Source organism: Sceloporus undulatus, chromosome 2, assembly GCF_019175285.1.
Source record: "Sceloporus undulatus isolate JIND9_A2432 ecotype Alabama chromosome 2, SceUnd_v1.1, whole genome shotgun sequence".
In the NCBI taxonomy this organism is placed as follows: domain Eukaryota; kingdom Metazoa; phylum Chordata; class Lepidosauria; order Squamata; family Phrynosomatidae; genus Sceloporus; species Sceloporus undulatus.
The window spans coordinates 198,547,998-198,566,339 of record NC_056523.1 but is presented as its reverse complement, the minus strand read 5'-3'; the positions used below and the strand labels follow the sequence as shown (position 1 = coordinate 198,566,339).

At 41.1% G+C, this 18,342-nt stretch overlaps 1 protein-coding gene across 4 annotated transcripts in view; it reads right to left on the bottom strand.

Annotated features, from left to right (window-relative positions):
- DENND4C (DENN domain containing 4C) overlaps positions 1 to 18,342 on the bottom strand; it is a 98,835-nt gene that overhangs the window by 12,412 nt on the left and 68,081 nt on the right. For 3 of the 4 annotated variants that reach the window (XM_042453397.1, XM_042453396.1, XM_042453399.1), the window contains 8 exons: positions 18,117 to 18,323; positions 14,779 to 14,907; positions 13,875 to 14,019; positions 13,472 to 13,618; positions 11,347 to 11,472; positions 7,637 to 7,783; positions 4,640 to 5,790; positions 14 to 194 (listed from right to left, as the gene is read on the bottom strand). In XM_042453397.1, coding sequence (XP_042309331.1) covers positions 14 to 194; positions 4,640 to 5,790; positions 7,637 to 7,783; positions 11,347 to 11,472; positions 13,472 to 13,618; positions 13,875 to 14,019; positions 14,779 to 14,907; positions 18,117 to 18,323 — 2,233 coding nt within the window. The remainder of the gene's footprint in view (positions 1 to 13; positions 195 to 4,639; positions 5,791 to 7,636; positions 7,784 to 11,346; positions 11,473 to 13,471; positions 13,619 to 13,874; positions 14,020 to 14,778; positions 14,908 to 18,116; positions 18,324 to 18,342) is intronic. The other variant, XM_042453398.1, reaches the window with a different exon arrangement.

Below are 18,342 nucleotides of genomic sequence, written 5' to 3'. Positions count from 1 at the left end.
AGGAAGTTCATACCTGTTTGATAGTGTGGCTTTCCTGTGTCTCCACTGCTGCTGCTGCTTCCCAGGCTGGTGGTACTTTGGGCAAGTTCACTAGCTGCAAGCCCTGTGATTCCTGTTTTTGGTGACTGACAGACACCTAAAATTTGATCTTCAAACCCAGCAGGAAAGGTAAAATCAGGTTGACTGTTTTCTTCCTTCAGTAGAAAAGAAAAGGCAAACAGATATGGTACCTCTTAGTAACTCCAAGTCATATTTGTTTCCTTAATATTTAGTTACTGCTCTAATAAAAGAAGTGCAAGTGAGAATTCAGGAACAGGCTTCAAGCTCATCTATTGTCTTTCTTACCTCCTGGCCTCCTTGTATTTTGAGAAGCAAGTGCAAATGAGCCCTTGGATGAAACCAAGCCCTTGCATGAAAGTGTATCTAGTTATTAATCTTCTGCTCATTTTCAGGTAGAAAAGTTTATCAGGTGTTTCGAAAGACATCATTAGAAGGGGATGGACAGGCCTTACTTAAACTGGAGTGGAGAGGTCCTGGGCTCGATCTTTTCCATCCCAAGTGGTATCAGGTCATGATGTTGCACTGCATGTCTTTGGGGACAATGCACCAACTCAATTTCTGCACCAGGAGTGAACTGCACCCCATCACACTGCATCCACCACACAGTATATCCTCCTCATGAAGAGGGAAACAGCAGACAGCACAAGTCAGAAAAATAAGATGGAAAGAGTTCAGCTTGGGTTAGTTAGGCCCTGTATGGCGTGTGGCGTCATGGTGCTCCTCTGGTGTGCATCCATACGACAGAGCACAAAAGGAGCAGCATATAGCCGTGCCGCCATGGCTATGCTGCCCTTTTGAGGGCACAAAAGGGAGCCCCTTTTTATGGCTCCTTTTTGTGTCATTGAAAGGCTAGACTGGGGCCACAGCATGCGGTTGACGTAGCCCCGATCGGGCCTTACTTTTCTTTACAACACAGAGCAGTCACTTAAGTAATCTTGTCTGAAACAGATGATGTAACTTGCCCATAATGCTTTGTGATAGGCAGCTGACAGCGGAAACAGACAGACAGACAAGAAGATCAAGTTACTAATCTCTCTGTGACTAAGAAGCCATCTTATCCCTAATGGAGAAGAGAGCATAGAGAATAAAGACAGAAGCTGCTGTATCTTCTAACATAATATATATGAACACACGAAAGTACAACACAGTATGGTGACAGTGTTATGCTATCTACAAATGGAACTATGAAAGTGTGCGTGAAAAAATCCAGTCTCATTTTTTTAATGGATAGTTTTATAATTAGCAATTCTAAGAGACCATGTCTTTGTCATGCAAACTCAGCCCTGGTCCAGCTCCTGCTCTTTCCTTCCAATTTGCAAAATAACCTAACTAAGCACAATGTAAGGCCCAGTTTACACACAAATGGTTCACCAATGGGAATTCTTGAAACATAACTGAACTGATGACTGCATTACAGAAACAGGGAGACATTTATGCTTGGATGAGATGCTGTGAAACCATTTTGTCTGTAAAGCACCAATGGGAACAGTTTGCAGCAACTTAGAGTAAACTGTATTGAAACTGCCAATTCATATGGTGAGCCTGAACAGTTTTACATGTAGAACACAGTTTCAAGAACCCTCCATATTGCAACCCTTTTACATAAAATAGGCCTCAGAGCGCTGATCACCAAAACAATCCAATAAGGCAGGGGTTCCCAACCTGGGGGTCGCCAGGTTGGGAATCCCCCCGCCTCCCCTACCCTTTTCTCCATGGGTGCTAGCACAGGCACCGCATGGGGAAAAGGGGAGGGGGCAGGCCTCCCTCCTCTTTCCCTTCTCCCTGCAAGGGCTGGCCCTGGCACAGGCACTCGCAAGGAGAAGGGGATGGGGGCGGGGCCTCCTCCTGCTCCTTCCCTCCCTTCCCGTGGCTGCCAGACAGCCACGGGGAGGAAGGGACGGTCGGGGATGCCTCCTCCTCTTCTTCCCGTGGCTGCCAGGCAACCACGGGGAGAAGGGGGACGGGACTGCAAGCCCCGGAGGCCTTTGCGGCTAGAAGTCCTGCTCCTTCTCCCCTGGTGGCCTCCCTAATTGGTTGGGAGGCTGGGAAGGGGCGGGACTTCCGGCCACAAAGCCTACTGGGGCTCGTATGCAGCCGAAAACCTCACCCCTTCCTGGCCTCCCAACCTACTCCCTAATGGGGGTCGCAGCCCAACAAAGGTTGGGAACTGCTGCAATAAGGGAACCTCTTTCCTGCAAAAGCTACAGTAAGCTAAGGTATCACAGGTCTTTTTTATTTTTCAAAATAGTACTGAATTGGTTTTTAATGTTAAACATTAGCCAGTCTTCCCTTAACTGGCACCTTGGGACCTGTAGACTAACATCTGGAGATTCACAGGTCCAAGTAGATGGATATAAAGGGCAAAAAAAGGTGGAAATGGTTCCTTCTATAATTTGCCATTTTACATTTTAAAAAAGCTTGCAGACTTTATGAACGGAGTAGAAAAGAGTTACAAACATATAGTGGGTAATAAAACATGTAGAACAATAAAGTATTCTAGAGGGAACAAAAGGAAAGGCCATGCACATCTGTCAGATAAGAAACAACTGGAAAGAGCTTGAAATACTGTATTCAGGTCTAACTAAGAGTTGCTTTAGGACTGCAAAGATGCAGGGCAGCACACAGTAGCCTTATACATTAACCAGGATATAGAAAAGGACACTGGGAGCATGCATTCCCTGCTTCCTAGGTTGAACCTCTTGGAATCAGGGAGTTTACCTGGCACAATACATCAGCAAGGTAAAAAAAATAGCTGCAGGGAGCTTGCTTTGTCTTTCTTGCCAGAAAGAACATCTTACAGGTGTCACAACTGTCCAAGTTTCCTTTTTTGCTTCTTTGAACCTTCCAAATCTGTTTCCTTTTGTGCAGTGCCTCCCCTCCCCCTGAAGATTGTCTTATTATTAATATTTGTAAATTGTTCTGGGAACCTATTTTTGTCACAAGCATGGAAGTATGATTTTGAAAAATAATAAATATGAAGCTCAATACTGCATATGGAACAGGGAATAGAATGATGCAATGTAGAACAGCAAGTGAAGGAAAATGAACATAAAAAATCCTACAGATGACATATGTTATAGAGGGGGGCATAGAAGAAGGCTGGAAACAGAAATTGAAAGTTACCAATTGAGAGGAATGCAGAATGCAACAAGGACACACATACTTTAGGCCAAAAGGGAAAACATCAGCATATCTATCATGAATGTCCTGTGTAACAAACTACAATATTTTTTATTACTGTATTTTCATCAGATTTGCCTTAATTTTTTTACTGTGTTGCTTTTCTATTGCGTTTTTAGAGCTTGTTATTTTATTTCATGGTTATTTCATTGAAAATGTGTATAACTGCTACAGAATTTGTTTTATGATTAACTTGTAAATATAAATATTAAATTACAATACTATGTGGGTGAAATCTGAACATGTATGTCCATTAACAGAGAAGATACCATTGGCCCACTTCCACCTCCACCACCACCACCACATCCCCCCTACAATCCAATGCATGAAGCTGGGTGTCACCCATTAAGTCTAGTACATCTTTGCTTGTAGGAGTAACCTACGGTATATAAGCATGCAAGAGTTCACTAGCCTCAGCCATATAAAAACCCACTGTCTGGACATTACTTGCTATAGATGACATGGGGAAGGTGGACATTCATTCTTGTCCACCTTCCCAAACTGAATGGATAAAGTGGCTGAAACCAAAGTATCACCTGCCCCTTAAAAAGCACAATTTAATTAAATTTAATTAATTTATGATTAAATAAATTTTAAAAATCTACACATTTTGTTAAATATGGAAATGTTAGATGAAACAGTGAAAACTAATATGATAAGATGGGCTCAGAATATTGGGAAAGAAATACCTTTGTCTAGTTGGGAGAATGTGTGGAAAAGAAACCTACAGTTCACTACATGTAACAACTTAAAAGAGAACTATTATAAACTATTTTACAGATGGTACATGACTACAACTAGGCTTGCTAAAATAGCCAAACATGGTAATTCAATATGTTGGAAATGTAAGAAAAAAGGTGGCTCCTTCTATCATCTTTGGTGGCAGTGCAATGTTGTTAAAAATTTTTGGAAACTGATTCATAAGAATATAGTTTGTACCCTAAAGAAAAATATACCCCTGAACCCAGAATTATTCTTGCTGAATATAACTGATGGAATACAGGACAATTTGGTTCAAGATGAATTAAGTACTTTACTATATATGGTAACAGCTGCTCAATTGATTTGGGCAAAAAACTGGAAATCCAGCAGAACTCCAACAATAAGGGAATGGTCTTTGAAGCTGAATGAGCTAGCAACTTCGGACATGATATCAATGTCAAAAAATAATAGAACCTTGCAACAATATGAAGAGAAATGGGGTAAGATTTCAACATTATGGGAAAACAATTATAATGATGTATGATAGATAGATTCAATTTTTTTTCTTTCCCTCTCTTAGGTATATTTTACTAAGTGATATTTGTATATGTATGTAATTCTTTATTTGTCTTATAACAATTAATAAAAGCATTAAAAAAAGAAAGCACAATTTAAAATGAAACATGCATACACTCACCTCATCATCTGAATAGCTGTATGCTGAGGACACAGCTCCCCACACTTTGCTGGCTACATTAGCTGCTTGTTTCATGCCAGACTTTAGGACATCTATTTTAGGGCCAGATAATATGTGGTCTAGCTTCAGGCCTGACAGTGATGTAACTACTGCACCTAATGAAGCCTGTGGTGAAGAACGACCCAGCCCTGTTAAAGATATAGACCGTTCTTTCTGGGCACGTGAAAGAGCTAGTTGCTTTGGTCTTCCAGTAAAGGTTTTGGACCTGGAAACAGCTGGACTTTTCCGAGTGGCATGCTGAACTTGAGGTGCTGGAGTGGAATCAGAAGGCAAGCTTGATCTCCTCTCTAAAGAATGTCCTAATGAACCAGGAGAGACGGCCTCTTGGTTGCTTTCATTCCTGTGCAATTCCATGCTGGATGATTTGCTTCCCAGAGGACTTTTCAGGTTCATGTAGCTTTCAATTTCATCTGCCAGATTGCGGACTACAACTGGTGACATCATTTTTTCTTCTTGTTCAGAAGGTTTGGGTTCTACTGTCTCAGTTGCCAGCAATGATAAAGGGTCCAACCCCACCTGAACATCTTCCCTTTCAACAGGTTTGGCTATGCCATAAAAACTATTTCTCTTATTCACTGCCTCTTTGGATTCAGTTTTCTTAGGCTTGGATTGACTAGCATCAAGATGATTTAAGTTCATGCCCTCTGCTTTGGCTGCACTGGTGTCATGACCATTCCTGAGCTGTTCCTGCCCCTCCTCAGGCTCCTCCAAAACAGGTGAAGATCTGGAATCTGTTTCCCAAACATTTTCATTCGCACCAGTCCTATCTGTATCTGTACCACAGAAGAATTGTGCACCACCTGCATTGTCAAAACTGTGAGATGGTGATGTTTTTGACACGGACAGTGCTGCTGTAAGGATCTTTGCATCCGCGCCCATCATGATTGCTGCCTCACTGAAGTTAGAATCCAAGCTGCTTTTTTTCAGCAACATGCCTGCCCTGCTTTCAGTGCTAAAGCTGCAACTCCTTTCTGAAAATAGCTTCTGTCTTTTCTTTCCTTTTTCACTTGTTCTCTTGGGAGAAGTATTGTAATCAAACACTGGATCTTCTACTAAATCTTGAGCTATGAGCAGCGGGCTGATTGCAGTTCCTTTCACACACAAAAAAGTAAGAAAATACAGGACAACAGCAGCACATTACACACAGGAAATCCATTCACATAAAGCAGAGTTCCAAATGCAAAAAAGCATAGGAGAACACATTTCCAAAAGAGGTATCTCAAAAACATAAATGACTGTTGAAAAGAAAAAGCCGAATAGCTATTCAATTAACTGATCATAATATCAGTTGGCCTTTTTAAAAAAGCATGCTTAAACTACCCCTTCTTATTTTAAGGGTAAAGCAAACCTCTGGGCCCCTGACCCAGAACCGTCGCGTTTCCTTTAAAAGAAAAAAAAAAGTAGTTTAAATTTGCTTTTGAAAAGTGTATTGAGTGTCAAACATTAACTGGCTCTTAGAGGAATACTCAGCCATCCTAGGTATTATTTCACATCAATGCTTGAATTTATATGCTACTGATATAGACCTTCCACCAGTTTTGTATCTGAGTGGGATCTGCTTTTGTGTAATACACACTTCCCTGGTCTTTTACATTGTTCTTATTGTGATTTCACAAAGACAGTTTTAGTGAATTGGCACCCTTGTCCAAAACTAAGCAGAGGAATTGCATAGCTAAAAATCTCATGGTGCAGCAGGTAAAAACCATGGATTCATACACATATAAAAAGTTGCAGTATTCCCTAACAGTAAAGTTTCTGTTCAGTGTTCCAGCCAGTCACTCAAGCCTTTTCCTGGGATATTATAAGCAGAGGATGCTGTAAGCTAAACTATAATGCTGACAGGAATTGAAGCCGGCCTATTCTCTCTGCCCCTACCCCCTTTCCTGTTTTACCCTACCAACTGACACTTAGTACTCCATGGCTCCTGTTGAATAATGAACATGCCCAGCCCATGAGCATATGGAGCTGAGTCTTTCAGCTTGACTGCTATGATTAATATGCTCAGGTTGTCTGCCATAGCTTCTATGATTATAACATTTTATGTAGTACTAATATGTATAATGGGACACACAGTTGTTGCTGCTCACATTCCTTTGGTGGTTAATAAGCAGAAAGGAAAAAGAGGAGAGACTGTGCCCAGAGATCCAAGGTCAGTCCCATGAGAATAGATGGTACAGGTTAAAAGGCGGAGAAGAGGCAGAAAGAAATTTGTTGGTTTTATGGACTAATGGCTGCTAGCCTGCTCAAAATTTGAATTATTGTATGCTTTAACTATACTGGACTAATGGTGAACTCTCAGCCCCATGGTGAACATCCATAGTTTCTGAATAAAGCTTTTCTGGTTTTTACTATAGAAAGCCTAGATCTCTGAACTAGATCATTCCTGTACATGACAGTGTAGCTATCTTCTTGTAGCTGGAGCTGCTGCAATATCATCTGAAGAAAGCTTGCAAGGATCCCCCGACATCACTTATGTTGCCTGTTGTAGTTTGTCCAACTACAGGAAGATAGATGGACTCATCCCTCCACTTGCCATACTTGAAAATGACCATAACTGGGATGCTGTGCTGCTTACAAACTCTGTTTTTGGAGGGTAGCATTGGGAGACATAGCTACAGGCATGCAGCTGTATGCTACACACACCTTCCCTTATGCAGAATCTCAACCCTAATTTTATAAAGGTTTTTTTTTTAATCATAAATAGAGAACTATGCTGATGGTCATCTCTCCACTTGCATCCTAATTATTTGATCAAAATCTTTTGTTAGTGATTGAGAGAAAGAGCATTTTGAATGTATTCATACTTTCACCTGTTAGTACTTTACACATGCCAATGCCTTGACACACTACATAAATGTTCGCAGCTAGGATGCACCTTGTATAATTATTGGTACATAGTGTTATAGCTACATTAACCCAAGTGTATTCTCTACTTACCAACACTACTCTTCCTGCGGGTGCTGTCAAAAATGCCAGAGGGAACTTTCACAATACTGCTTGAAGGATGCAATGGCACTTCCACTGAACTGTGCGGTTCTGCATTAGGATGCTGCTTTTCAAGAGAATCACTGGCACCACAAAATTCTTTACAAAAGAGGCAACAGGAGATTAATTAACCTCTCTATAAGTAAGACAGTAGCTGATGTCAGATAGAAAGAAAATGGATCACAATTCTAGAAAATGCAATTTAGACTAAGCTACTTTCCATGAAATGATAAAGACCATTATGGCAAAACATATGCTTGAAAATGTAAAAGAAACACTTTGAAAAATTATGGGGATAGGGGACTCATAGCAGCCAATAATAAAATTCCTTACATGGAAGTCTCTCCTAGGTCCAAATGTATTTGTTGATTTGCCTGTACACTCAGAGAAGCTGGCAATGTGGTTACCAGGGATGAAAAGAACCTGCCATACATTTCCATTCTCTGGCCATGATCTTGTATCGTGGACCATAGTGTAAAAGTTAATCAGGTGGAACTATTCTATGGGGCCATTCCCACTTGCATTTAAATCGCTTTGGGCTTCGCATCGACATTGGGTCTCTGAATTAATTCATACCAATACGTAGTTCCCACTATGGAATCGTATTATTTCATTACTCCATGAATTCATGTCACACGACTGTTGTTCCCACTTGATTTGTTGTTCCCACTTGATCTTCACCACTGCCACCCAACCACTCTCAAGAAAAGGAAGAGTGAGGCATATCCAGAGAAGGGGGAAACTTATCCTCCTTGTCGGTGAGGACATCAGGTCACCCTGGTTACAGGGTTGGACTCAAGTTAAAAAGTTTTGAGCCCCCTCCCCCCTCCACACACCTGTCGGTGTGTTCCTCCATTCTCACAACCATAGTTTAAATGGAAAAACTGGGGAAATGACTCCAGGTCAGGGTGACCAGAGGTTGTCCTCCTTTCCCTGGACACGCCCTCCATTTGCATCTTCTGTCCAGGAGGAATTACAAAGGGTCCTCCAGTTGGAGCAGGACTAAGAAGCAAGACATTTATATATGAATGCTTTTAGCACCGGAGCCCTTGCATTCACATTTAAGGCTGGCATTGCAGGAAGTCACTGGGAGCCCAATGGCAAGGGATTTGGGCCACTGAAGAGTCACCAAGGGGGAAAGGGAGGGGGGGAGAAAGAGAGAGGAGAGATGACAGAAAGAGAGAGAAAGAGGGGGGGAGGGGGCAGAGAGAGAAGACTGGATTTCTTTTCCCAGCCAAACCTTCAACTCAAATGGAGGACCTGCCAGCAAAAATAGGGGACATCACACACACACAAAAGCTAAAAACACACATATAAATTCATGCTTCCTAGTCATGCTCAGAATGTAGGATGTTTCGGTATTCCTCCAGGACAGAAGCTTGGAATGTAGGAAGGGTCCTGGGACAACACTAAAACAACCCCGTCGTGGAGTTTTCTTGGCAGTTTCTTCAAAGAAGGGTGTGCCATTGCCATCCTCTGAGGCTGAGAGTGGGACTTGCCCAAGGTCACCTAGCGGGTTTACATGGCTCAGTAGGGATTCAAACCTTGGTCACCAGAGTCCTAGTCCAATGCTCAAGGCATACACCAGCCTGGCTCTCTATTCAGATGTAAATCCCCCTATTGGAATGGTGCATGCACACACGCACATACACACACATACACTCAGAGCTCACAGAGGGGGTTTCCCTAGGCAAGCAGGAATATGGGTCCTTTGCTGGCTCTCTACTCAGATGTAAATCCCCCTATTGCAATGGCGCATATTATATGTGTGTGTGTATTATATAAGAACCTAGAGCTCACAGAGGGGGTTTCCCTAGGTAAGTGGGGATTTGAACCCTAGATCCTTTGCTGGGTCTCTACTCAAATGTAAATCCCCCTACTGCAACAGCACTTACTTGCGGGTAAGTGGCTATTAGGACTACGGTGCTACCAGAGCTCACAGAAGGGGTATCCCTAGCTAAGAGTCGAGGGTGGCGGCAACTTCCAAGCAGCTCCGGAGCCCAGGGTGGATGGATACCCTCACCACAAAGGACGAGATGGCACAGAAAAATGGAGGATCTGTCATATTTTTTTTTAAAAATCATGCGCCCATAGGTCATACCACAAGCACAAAGGCAGCACTGTGGGGGGGAGGGGGGTATGGTGGATCTACCAAAAACTGAGGAGGGATGGTAAACACCCTTCTGCCATTAATCCCTCCCCTCCAGAATTATGCGATTCAAATCCGTCATTCCCACTTCTTGAACACTTTGGAACTGATTCTTTTCAAAAGAACTGCTAGGAACCTAGTGTCTGAAAAAAAACTTTTTTTTGCGTTTGCCTTGCTTTATCGTGACAGAAATCCATCAAAGCAGGATGAGAACCAACTTCAAATGGGAACGATGGTCATAGATGTATAAATTTACAGTGCTTCATAAATAAAGGTTAATAATAATAATAAATAGATCCCGATCAGCGATTCACTTTAAATCATAGTGGGAACACGCCTTATGGTTCCCTTCTTACCTCCTCCAAGACAGATGGTTTAGTTGATACAGCCCCATTCCATAGCCACTCAGCAGCTGGTGTCTTCCAGCAAGGGTTAGGTCATTGCAAAGAAAGAAAGTTAATTCTGATCTTCAAAATGACCAAACGAAGGCATACAGAAGACTAAGTTGGACTTATGCTTTCTTGTGTCACTAACAGGATGGCACTTGCTGTATCTCAGATGGCAGACAGATTGCTGGTAGGGCCTTAATCATAGCTAGTATCAGAAGTCAGCATTGATGGGTATCTGTCAAGAGTCAACCTCCCCCCCCCCCCCCCCCCCAAAAATATATGCTAGATCTTTGTATGTCAACACAGTGTGAAAAGGCAAAACCCTTGTTTTAAGGTTCATCATATTTCCTAGACTTTCAGTGTGGTATAGTGGTTAATTCTAATCCTCTACTCAGCCATGGAAACCCAATGGGTGACCCTGAACAAGTCACACACAGAAGAAGGGGATGGCAAATCCCATCTGAATAAATCTTGCCAAGAAAACCCAGTAATAGGTTTAACCTTATGGTTACCTTAGGGTTGGAAAGGACTTGAAGGCATACAAGAAGAGACTTGCAGTGTGGCTTTTCTGTTTAAGTAATTGCCCTCCCTGCCCCTAAAAAAAGTGGTTTTGTTGCTGCCACCACAGTAAATCCCATTGTGTAGTGATGTTCTGGGCAGTCCAATTTAGTTTACAAGAACCCAGAGGTCATTCACCTTGGTTTGGTTGTACAGTGGGCCCTTCCCTTATGTGGGGGATCTGTTCTCCCCCCCCCCCCCACGTAAGGCAAAAAACGTGTATGCTTGAGGCCCATTGAAAACAATAGGCCTTGTGCACGCAGCACAGTGTGAGCACCACGGGCACAAGTGCAATTCTTTTTATTACAGCACAGTTTCAGTGTAAGCTGAAAGCTGTGTATGGCGTGAGCGCACTGTACTTTATAGGACTCTAGCTGTACTATATTATTTATATAATTCTAGCTGTACTATATCAAAGTTAAAAAGTTAACTAGGCAGCTGTGTAGTATACATACTATATCTGTGCCAAGATTCCTTTAATAAATGTGAGGAAAGTACTGGATCCACCATTGCTGCTTAATAAAACATATTTATAAATAAAAATGAAATCATAAAAAATACTCTACCTCCAATTAAATCTTCATCTTTAGTAGCAAGCTCTTTCTTTACAAGTAGATCTGTTGAATGAACACTATCTCCATCATCCTTTATAAGTTCATCTTTAGAACCATAGCCTTGATCCGACTGGCCACCTGCACAACAGAATGCAACAGACTGTCTAGCTGTTTCTCCCCCAAACTGTACTGTCAACAAGTGACATTTTAAGAAGTATAAAATGGAAAACCATTTAAGTTGAAAGTTTTTATTTTTCTTAAAACAAAAAACAAAGCAAAACTGCCAATGCCTAGTGCAAAAAGATAAACACAAAGAGTATCTGAAGTATAATAGGGAAAGAACAACAGCAAAGATGCAGTGAAAATGCTTGTTGGAGGTCTGATCTGCAGAGAGTGGTTTTAGTAGGATGGTATGGAAACTGAAAAAAGGCACTCTCTACAGGAAAACAAAAATCAGTCCCATTTTATGTACCAAATGAGAATGTCTAGCCTTCTATTCCTCTGTCAGAGAGATTAGTAATTTAACCATTAGTTCCTCGACTGTATACAACATACAAGCTCACACACCTTCAGAATGATTCTGTCACAACCTCTGCTATGCCTTCACTCCAGGCCTTTTTCTGTTACTGCCCATACAGCTACCTTCAGCTTCTCACAGTGCTGCTGCTCTTTTTCTAGGATCAGCAGGCGCAGGGGTATCACTTGTGGCGAAATCTAACAACCCCCAAATGTTTGCCCATAGTAAGAAAATTCAACAGTTCTCCACTATGGTTTCCTTTGTTCAACCCATTACATACAAGAAATTAGTCAGGGGCAAAAAGGCATAATAAGGTTTGGGTTGCTAAACAATAAATATGATCTGCATTTTTGCTCATCTGAAAGGGTGTAACATAATATACCAACATCAACCAAAGGACACCATCTACATGTGTCAAAGCATTTGGCTATTATTTACAATTTCACATTTAAAAAAAAACACTCCCCACTCCTTGTGCATCAAATTAACAAATAAATCCATTGATAAACGGGGAGATTACCTGGAGTGGTTAACATTCAAAGGCAGAATTAACGCACATGTGCCTCCAAGGCTTCGAGCCATACAAGTCTGTACCCCACACCATGACAGCCAAGGACAAATGCAGCACCAAGAGACAGCACAGAGCAAGAAGCAGAGCAACAAAGACCAGAGAGAAGGAATGTTTAGTCATCTACTAGACAAATACAGCAAGCCATCTACATAGGAGACTACAACCTTTAAAAAAAGAAAAGAGGTCAGAAAGTTTAGTAGGGAAAGTGAGAGAAGAAGAGAAACATTTAAGGCCACAAGGAGGACGATGTATATGGCAGTGCTTCAGTTAGTTTTAAGGGGGGGGGGGGATCCTGATTTTTTTTAGATAGTTTATATCATTTGAAAGGCTGAGGAAGACGACAGGAATATGTTTTAAAATTATTCAGAAAAGTATGCTAAACTAACTGCCAACTTGTCTCTGGCCACCTAATATTTGACTCCACATAATGCAAGTTATTACCAGTTCATGTGAAACACTATATTCCATACTCAGTATATAATTGTTTTTTGATAATTTTTATCCTTTTCCCTTAGTAAAACCTTAGCCAAGTTCAAACAAGCAATTATAATTCAGGGTTATAGCACAATATACTGTATTTCCTGCCACTAAGTTGCTTGCCAACTTGTAATTTGAACAGCCTGTTGCACTCTTATCAGACAGGCTACATGTCTGTACAAGAATTTTTATTATGTCCACCCAACGGCACTGAAATTTGTTGTGGGGTGAGTGGATGCAAAGTCCAAGCCAAGAAAAAAAACCACATTTATTATGAAACAATAACACAACCATTTGCCATCTCCCTCTGTCCCTTCCTTCTAATATTGTTATTAATTATTCCTCCCTTACAGTCCACAACACAAGATAATGCCAGTGAGAGATTTATGGCTGAATACACATTGTAATCTGGATCCCATTATTCATGAGAGTCTCTTTTCCTCATAACAGTTTCCAAGATATCATTGTGTATATACGGTCTTTGTAACAGAGAGAATCATATTCAGGATAACAAAGTCAGCAACATATTAGAAAGAAGGTGTGAAGTTAGTGAAACCCAGCATATCTAGTACCTGTGCTAGAGTGATTATCAATGGAATCAAGCCTGACTAAGTCTCTGACGAAGAGTGTGTGCTCCCCACTGTTAGCATCATTAGAACTATCCACACTACCATGGCTCACCGTGTCCCCATCACTTCCACCAGTGACCATCCGAGGAGCTGAGGATACGAACAACAGTGCCTTAGTTACAAAAATGTGAATTCTGAAAAGACAATTCTTAAAGCTTATATAATATCACCATGCAGCAAAAAGATAATTCTAGAATATTATTTAGAATCATACTTTGAAGCCACTTATACGGCACTTTCCTAAAATTCTCCCACACCACCTGAAAGCCATCAACCATAAAGCCAAGGTTTGATGACTTTGGAATAGCAAATCTTATTTTGTAGCAGCTACATCTAATTGAGTTACCTGGTACTGAAGCAACCTGTGAACTGCATGTAGACTTTTTGAGACATTGCTTAAATTGTGCCATGCTGTGTACCACATTCCGCAACTTTGTCCAGAGAAATATGCCACTGCGATTACTGCTAGGCCATGGGCTCTCCAAAACTGCCTGGAAGAGTTAAACTATCAAATACAATTCTTACATATAGTAAAAATCCTCTATTTTGTAAGCAAACACACAAAACTCTGACTCATCCTCTGAAACCTGTGCCAATAAATGCTATGCTTATGGCTCCCCTCTTTGAAATGAGCTTGTAGATGCTTATATGTTACACAAGTAGGAACGGTAACTTTAACTGGACAAGTCCATTGAAGATAACTGCGAAGATGGGTACCAGTTATGAATAGCCACCTGAAATCAATTTCCTGTGCTGTATGAGCATAGACCTCTATAAACTGACAAGGAATCTCCAAACCATGGATTGGATATGGACTGTCTCTTTCAGTCTCCCTCCTCCACATAGTTAATTATCTATGGAAGGAATGTACTATCTCTGTATGCTACCTTTAAAAATTACTTCCCAACCAGAAACTGAGTTTCCCAAAGGAGGCCATGAGAAGATGCTCCAACTCTGGTGTTTCTTATCACTGGTCTAGCTTCAGGCATCATGCAAAAAACAAACAAACAAACAAACAAACCTGAGGAGGTCATCATGGAAAGTAAAAGTATGCAAAGCGATTTTGTGACAACTTTGGGATGAACTGAGCAAAAGACATTGTAGCATACGCTTTCGTAGACTTGGGCTACTTCCTCAGATACATTCAAGACTAACACAACTATGTCTCTGGATTCTACCCTCATGGAAAATTAAAATAACCATCATTGTGCAATACTGTTTATTTGATTTATTGTTCATTGCCTTCTTACCTTGTTGTAGTAACCATAAGTGATTGCATTCGGTTGTATGCCAGCACTTTTCATTTCAAAGAGAACCCGCACAGCCAGAACAGGATGGCCCCAAAGGCCACAGAGCAGCATTACAACTCTATAGCAAACCTGATAAAGATTTTTTTAAAAGGTCATATTACTAGATATGCAGTAACTTATGCATCAAAATGAGTGTGCCTAGAGAAGATGGAAAAAGACTGTATGTATGCCTCTACAACCAGTAGAGGGAGAAGAAGTTAAGCTAAGTCAGCAAATCATTCTGAAATCCTATTCAGCATCTGGTGATCACACAAGCCAAGGCATTGTCATCTGCTTATAACATAAAACTGAACAGTATAATTGTAACGCTCTTCCCTGTTAAACACCCTCTGGTTTGAATCTATGATCTGCTTCACTGAAAAAAGTATCTAGGGTAAAAGCTGACTGATAAAAAAAAATCCATGACATATGTGATAGTGCAAGATCCAGGGGACCCATGGCAAGATGCCCGTGTGCCCTCAATCTCCTCTCATGCCATCCGGTTCCCTACATACCCTTTTAAGTTACTAAGGAAAAGGTATGTGTCTGTGTAGGAAGAAGAAGTGAAAAAAACGGTGTACTTTTCTGTCTTGACCAAGAAAATAAATAAAAACCCTTCCATGACAAACACACTAAAATCAGGCCAAAAAAAAAAAAAAAAAGGTGAAAATGGTCCCTCTATATTTTCCATTTAGGACTTCTTATATAGATTGCTGGATATACTGGCTCCTCATAAGGTTGTCAAATAATGACCAGGACACAACATCTTCTCTTTCTGTTTTTCAGGGTGCCCCCAGACATATGGCAGGCTGGACACATTTCTGATAGAGGTAAAGGTACAGAGTCCCATACACAATTTGGGTGGGTCCCAGAAGTGCTTTGGAATGAGGAAATGAAGATGGAAGTACTATTAATGGATATTTACTCTGTGAGAGTGCTCTTTAAAAAGTTTTTATCTTTCTTAAAGGAGAAGAAACTGCCACTCTAATCTGGGAGCCTTCTGATCTGTAGGGGGACCTGGACCGGTCCCTAGATTTCCAGCACTGCTAGTGTCAATAATGTGGCATACAACATTATGATACGCATATCTGACTACCTGCTTCTGATTCCAAGTCAGCACTGTGACACTATCAGCCATGAGAGATGGGAAGCACCCTGAATCACAGACCATAACTGGTATGGAATAAAATGAAGCCACTACAAGAATTATTTTGCAAAGGATAACAAAAAGCTTTAACTGGTACTAAGATAAAGCTGATTTGATGCTAAACACAGTATTTAAAGCAGTTCTTTAGGCCTGTCACAGTGAATGCATGAAGTGAGACAAAAAGCAACATTTGTACATCAATATTGACAATCCCAGTGCCACAACAAGTGAAGGCTGTTGATATTCCATGTTGTAAAAAAGAAGTACTGTAGCTTACATCAGTGACTTAGTATAAGAGGTACCACGATCAGCACATTCTATTACTGCCAGACTGTCCCAGACAAGAGAATACAAGAGCTGTTCACCATTACATTTGACAACCATCAAAACTCTCTCTCGAAATAACTACAGTCGTCGCTCCACATCCACAGAGGTTAGGGTTGCAAGACCTCCACAAATGTGGAAAAAACGTGAATAACTCCCCCTCCCAAGAAGCCAGTTAAAGGGTTGGGTGGGCAGGAAAAGAGGAGCAGGAGTGTGCATGCTCCTCTTCTTTCCCTATCCTCCCATCCCTTCATCTGGCTCCTTGCCCCTTCCCAGGACAGAGAGCTGCCTTTCCCCAAGCAGCAATCTGTCCTGAAAAAGGGTGGGGGATTGTTTCCACAAACCCCTTCCCAGGGCAGAGAGCTGCCTCTTTTCCCAGGCAGATCTCTGCCTGAAAAAGAGTGTGGGCCTATGCCCTTCCCAGCTTCTCCCTCCTGGGCTTTTTCCTTCCAAAGGAGAAAAGCCTGGGAGGGAGGAGGAGGAGCAGTGCAAGCACAGCGGCCTTGACCTCATGAATGATCAAAACCGCGAGTGTCAAAGCTGCAAATGTCAAGAGACAACTGTACCTGAAACATGCCACAATTAATATTTATACTGTATTATAATTAAGTTAAAAAGAAAAGGCTAAGGGAACATTCACATCAGCATACATAACTGAAAATGCAGTTTTTAAATCTATGTGTATAACCTGACAACAAGGTGATTTGTTTGAAAGAGAAAGGTAAGTAAAACCTCTTCACAGATCATGTTCTCATAGCACTCTGAAACAACAGTTTCAAAAGCAAGGTATGACTAATGGAATTTGCAGTGCCTTGTTTCAGGTCTGGGCAGATTACTTCACTAGAGCTAATTCAGCAGCAACAGCACTATTCAATTTTTTCCCAATCTGTCAAATTTGACACTATGAACCACACATATACTGATACATAGACATATACAGCACATATATGTCATATATATGAAATTTAGTCCGCATCTCTAGATATATCTTCTGATGTTTTTTTATTTAAAACAGGATGAGGCCAGCTTTAAAAAGGGAAACTGTCAGCATGAAAGAGAGCCCGTTCAACCTTTGATGATGCATTACTGCCAAGATTATTGAATTGCTCATTACAGTCCAAGTGGAAGAGGAGACAAACAATGTCAGAATAACCTTTTAAAGTTTACAGATGGTTTAAGATGAGCCACTTGAAACAATCTCCCTTTTATGCACCCAAGAGCTGCCAATGCCACTTTTATTAATGCTTCCCACCCCCACCCCCTAAGAAATGTTTGGTTGTCATCTAGTTATTAATCTTTATTTTTCTGGGTGGAATGCCAAGGAGCAGAATGGGATAATCAACTTTTTTCTTCAAAATGGGCAGAACCCAAAATTATAAGATGGTCGGCTAAAAGAAAGGGAAATATCTGGATACATGCCTGACAAAGGAATTAGGCTGGTTTTATCTTTCTGAGAGAGGATAACTAGAGTTTGCTGAAAATATCTAGATATGAGAAAGAATGATGAAGTATGCTTAGAAAATGCATGATGGTGAAGGGGAAGTATTAAGGTTCCAGTTGTTATTTTAAAAAGATCTGGAGTACTGCTATCAATAGTTTTGAGAACTGGTGGAATTAAAAATGATTCAACAAATACCGACACACACCCCTCGGCTTGCTTATTTAACACACTATTATCTGTTTGCTTTGTTCAGCTCCACTAGTAACCTGATGAGCATTAAGTCCAAAGCTAAAGAAACCTGGAAGAAAGCAGTAACATAATTATTATGTACAGATTAAATACATACTTGTATGTACTTCATATAGCATAGTATTTCTTAAAACTTACTTCATCTAGTGGCTCTGCATCAGTTTTCTTCATTTTGATAAGGACATCATATGCTTGCTGTAAAGCTTTGATCTTGGGATGGAATACTCTAACGTACGCTGGGAGACAAATGAACCATAAGCTGTAACAATGGCTGAAGAGGCACTTGGCCCATTGTGGAGGGCTTGTGTAGTACCTCTTGGCTAATTTGTGGGCAGCTTTTATCTCCTACAAAACAAAAAGGTAA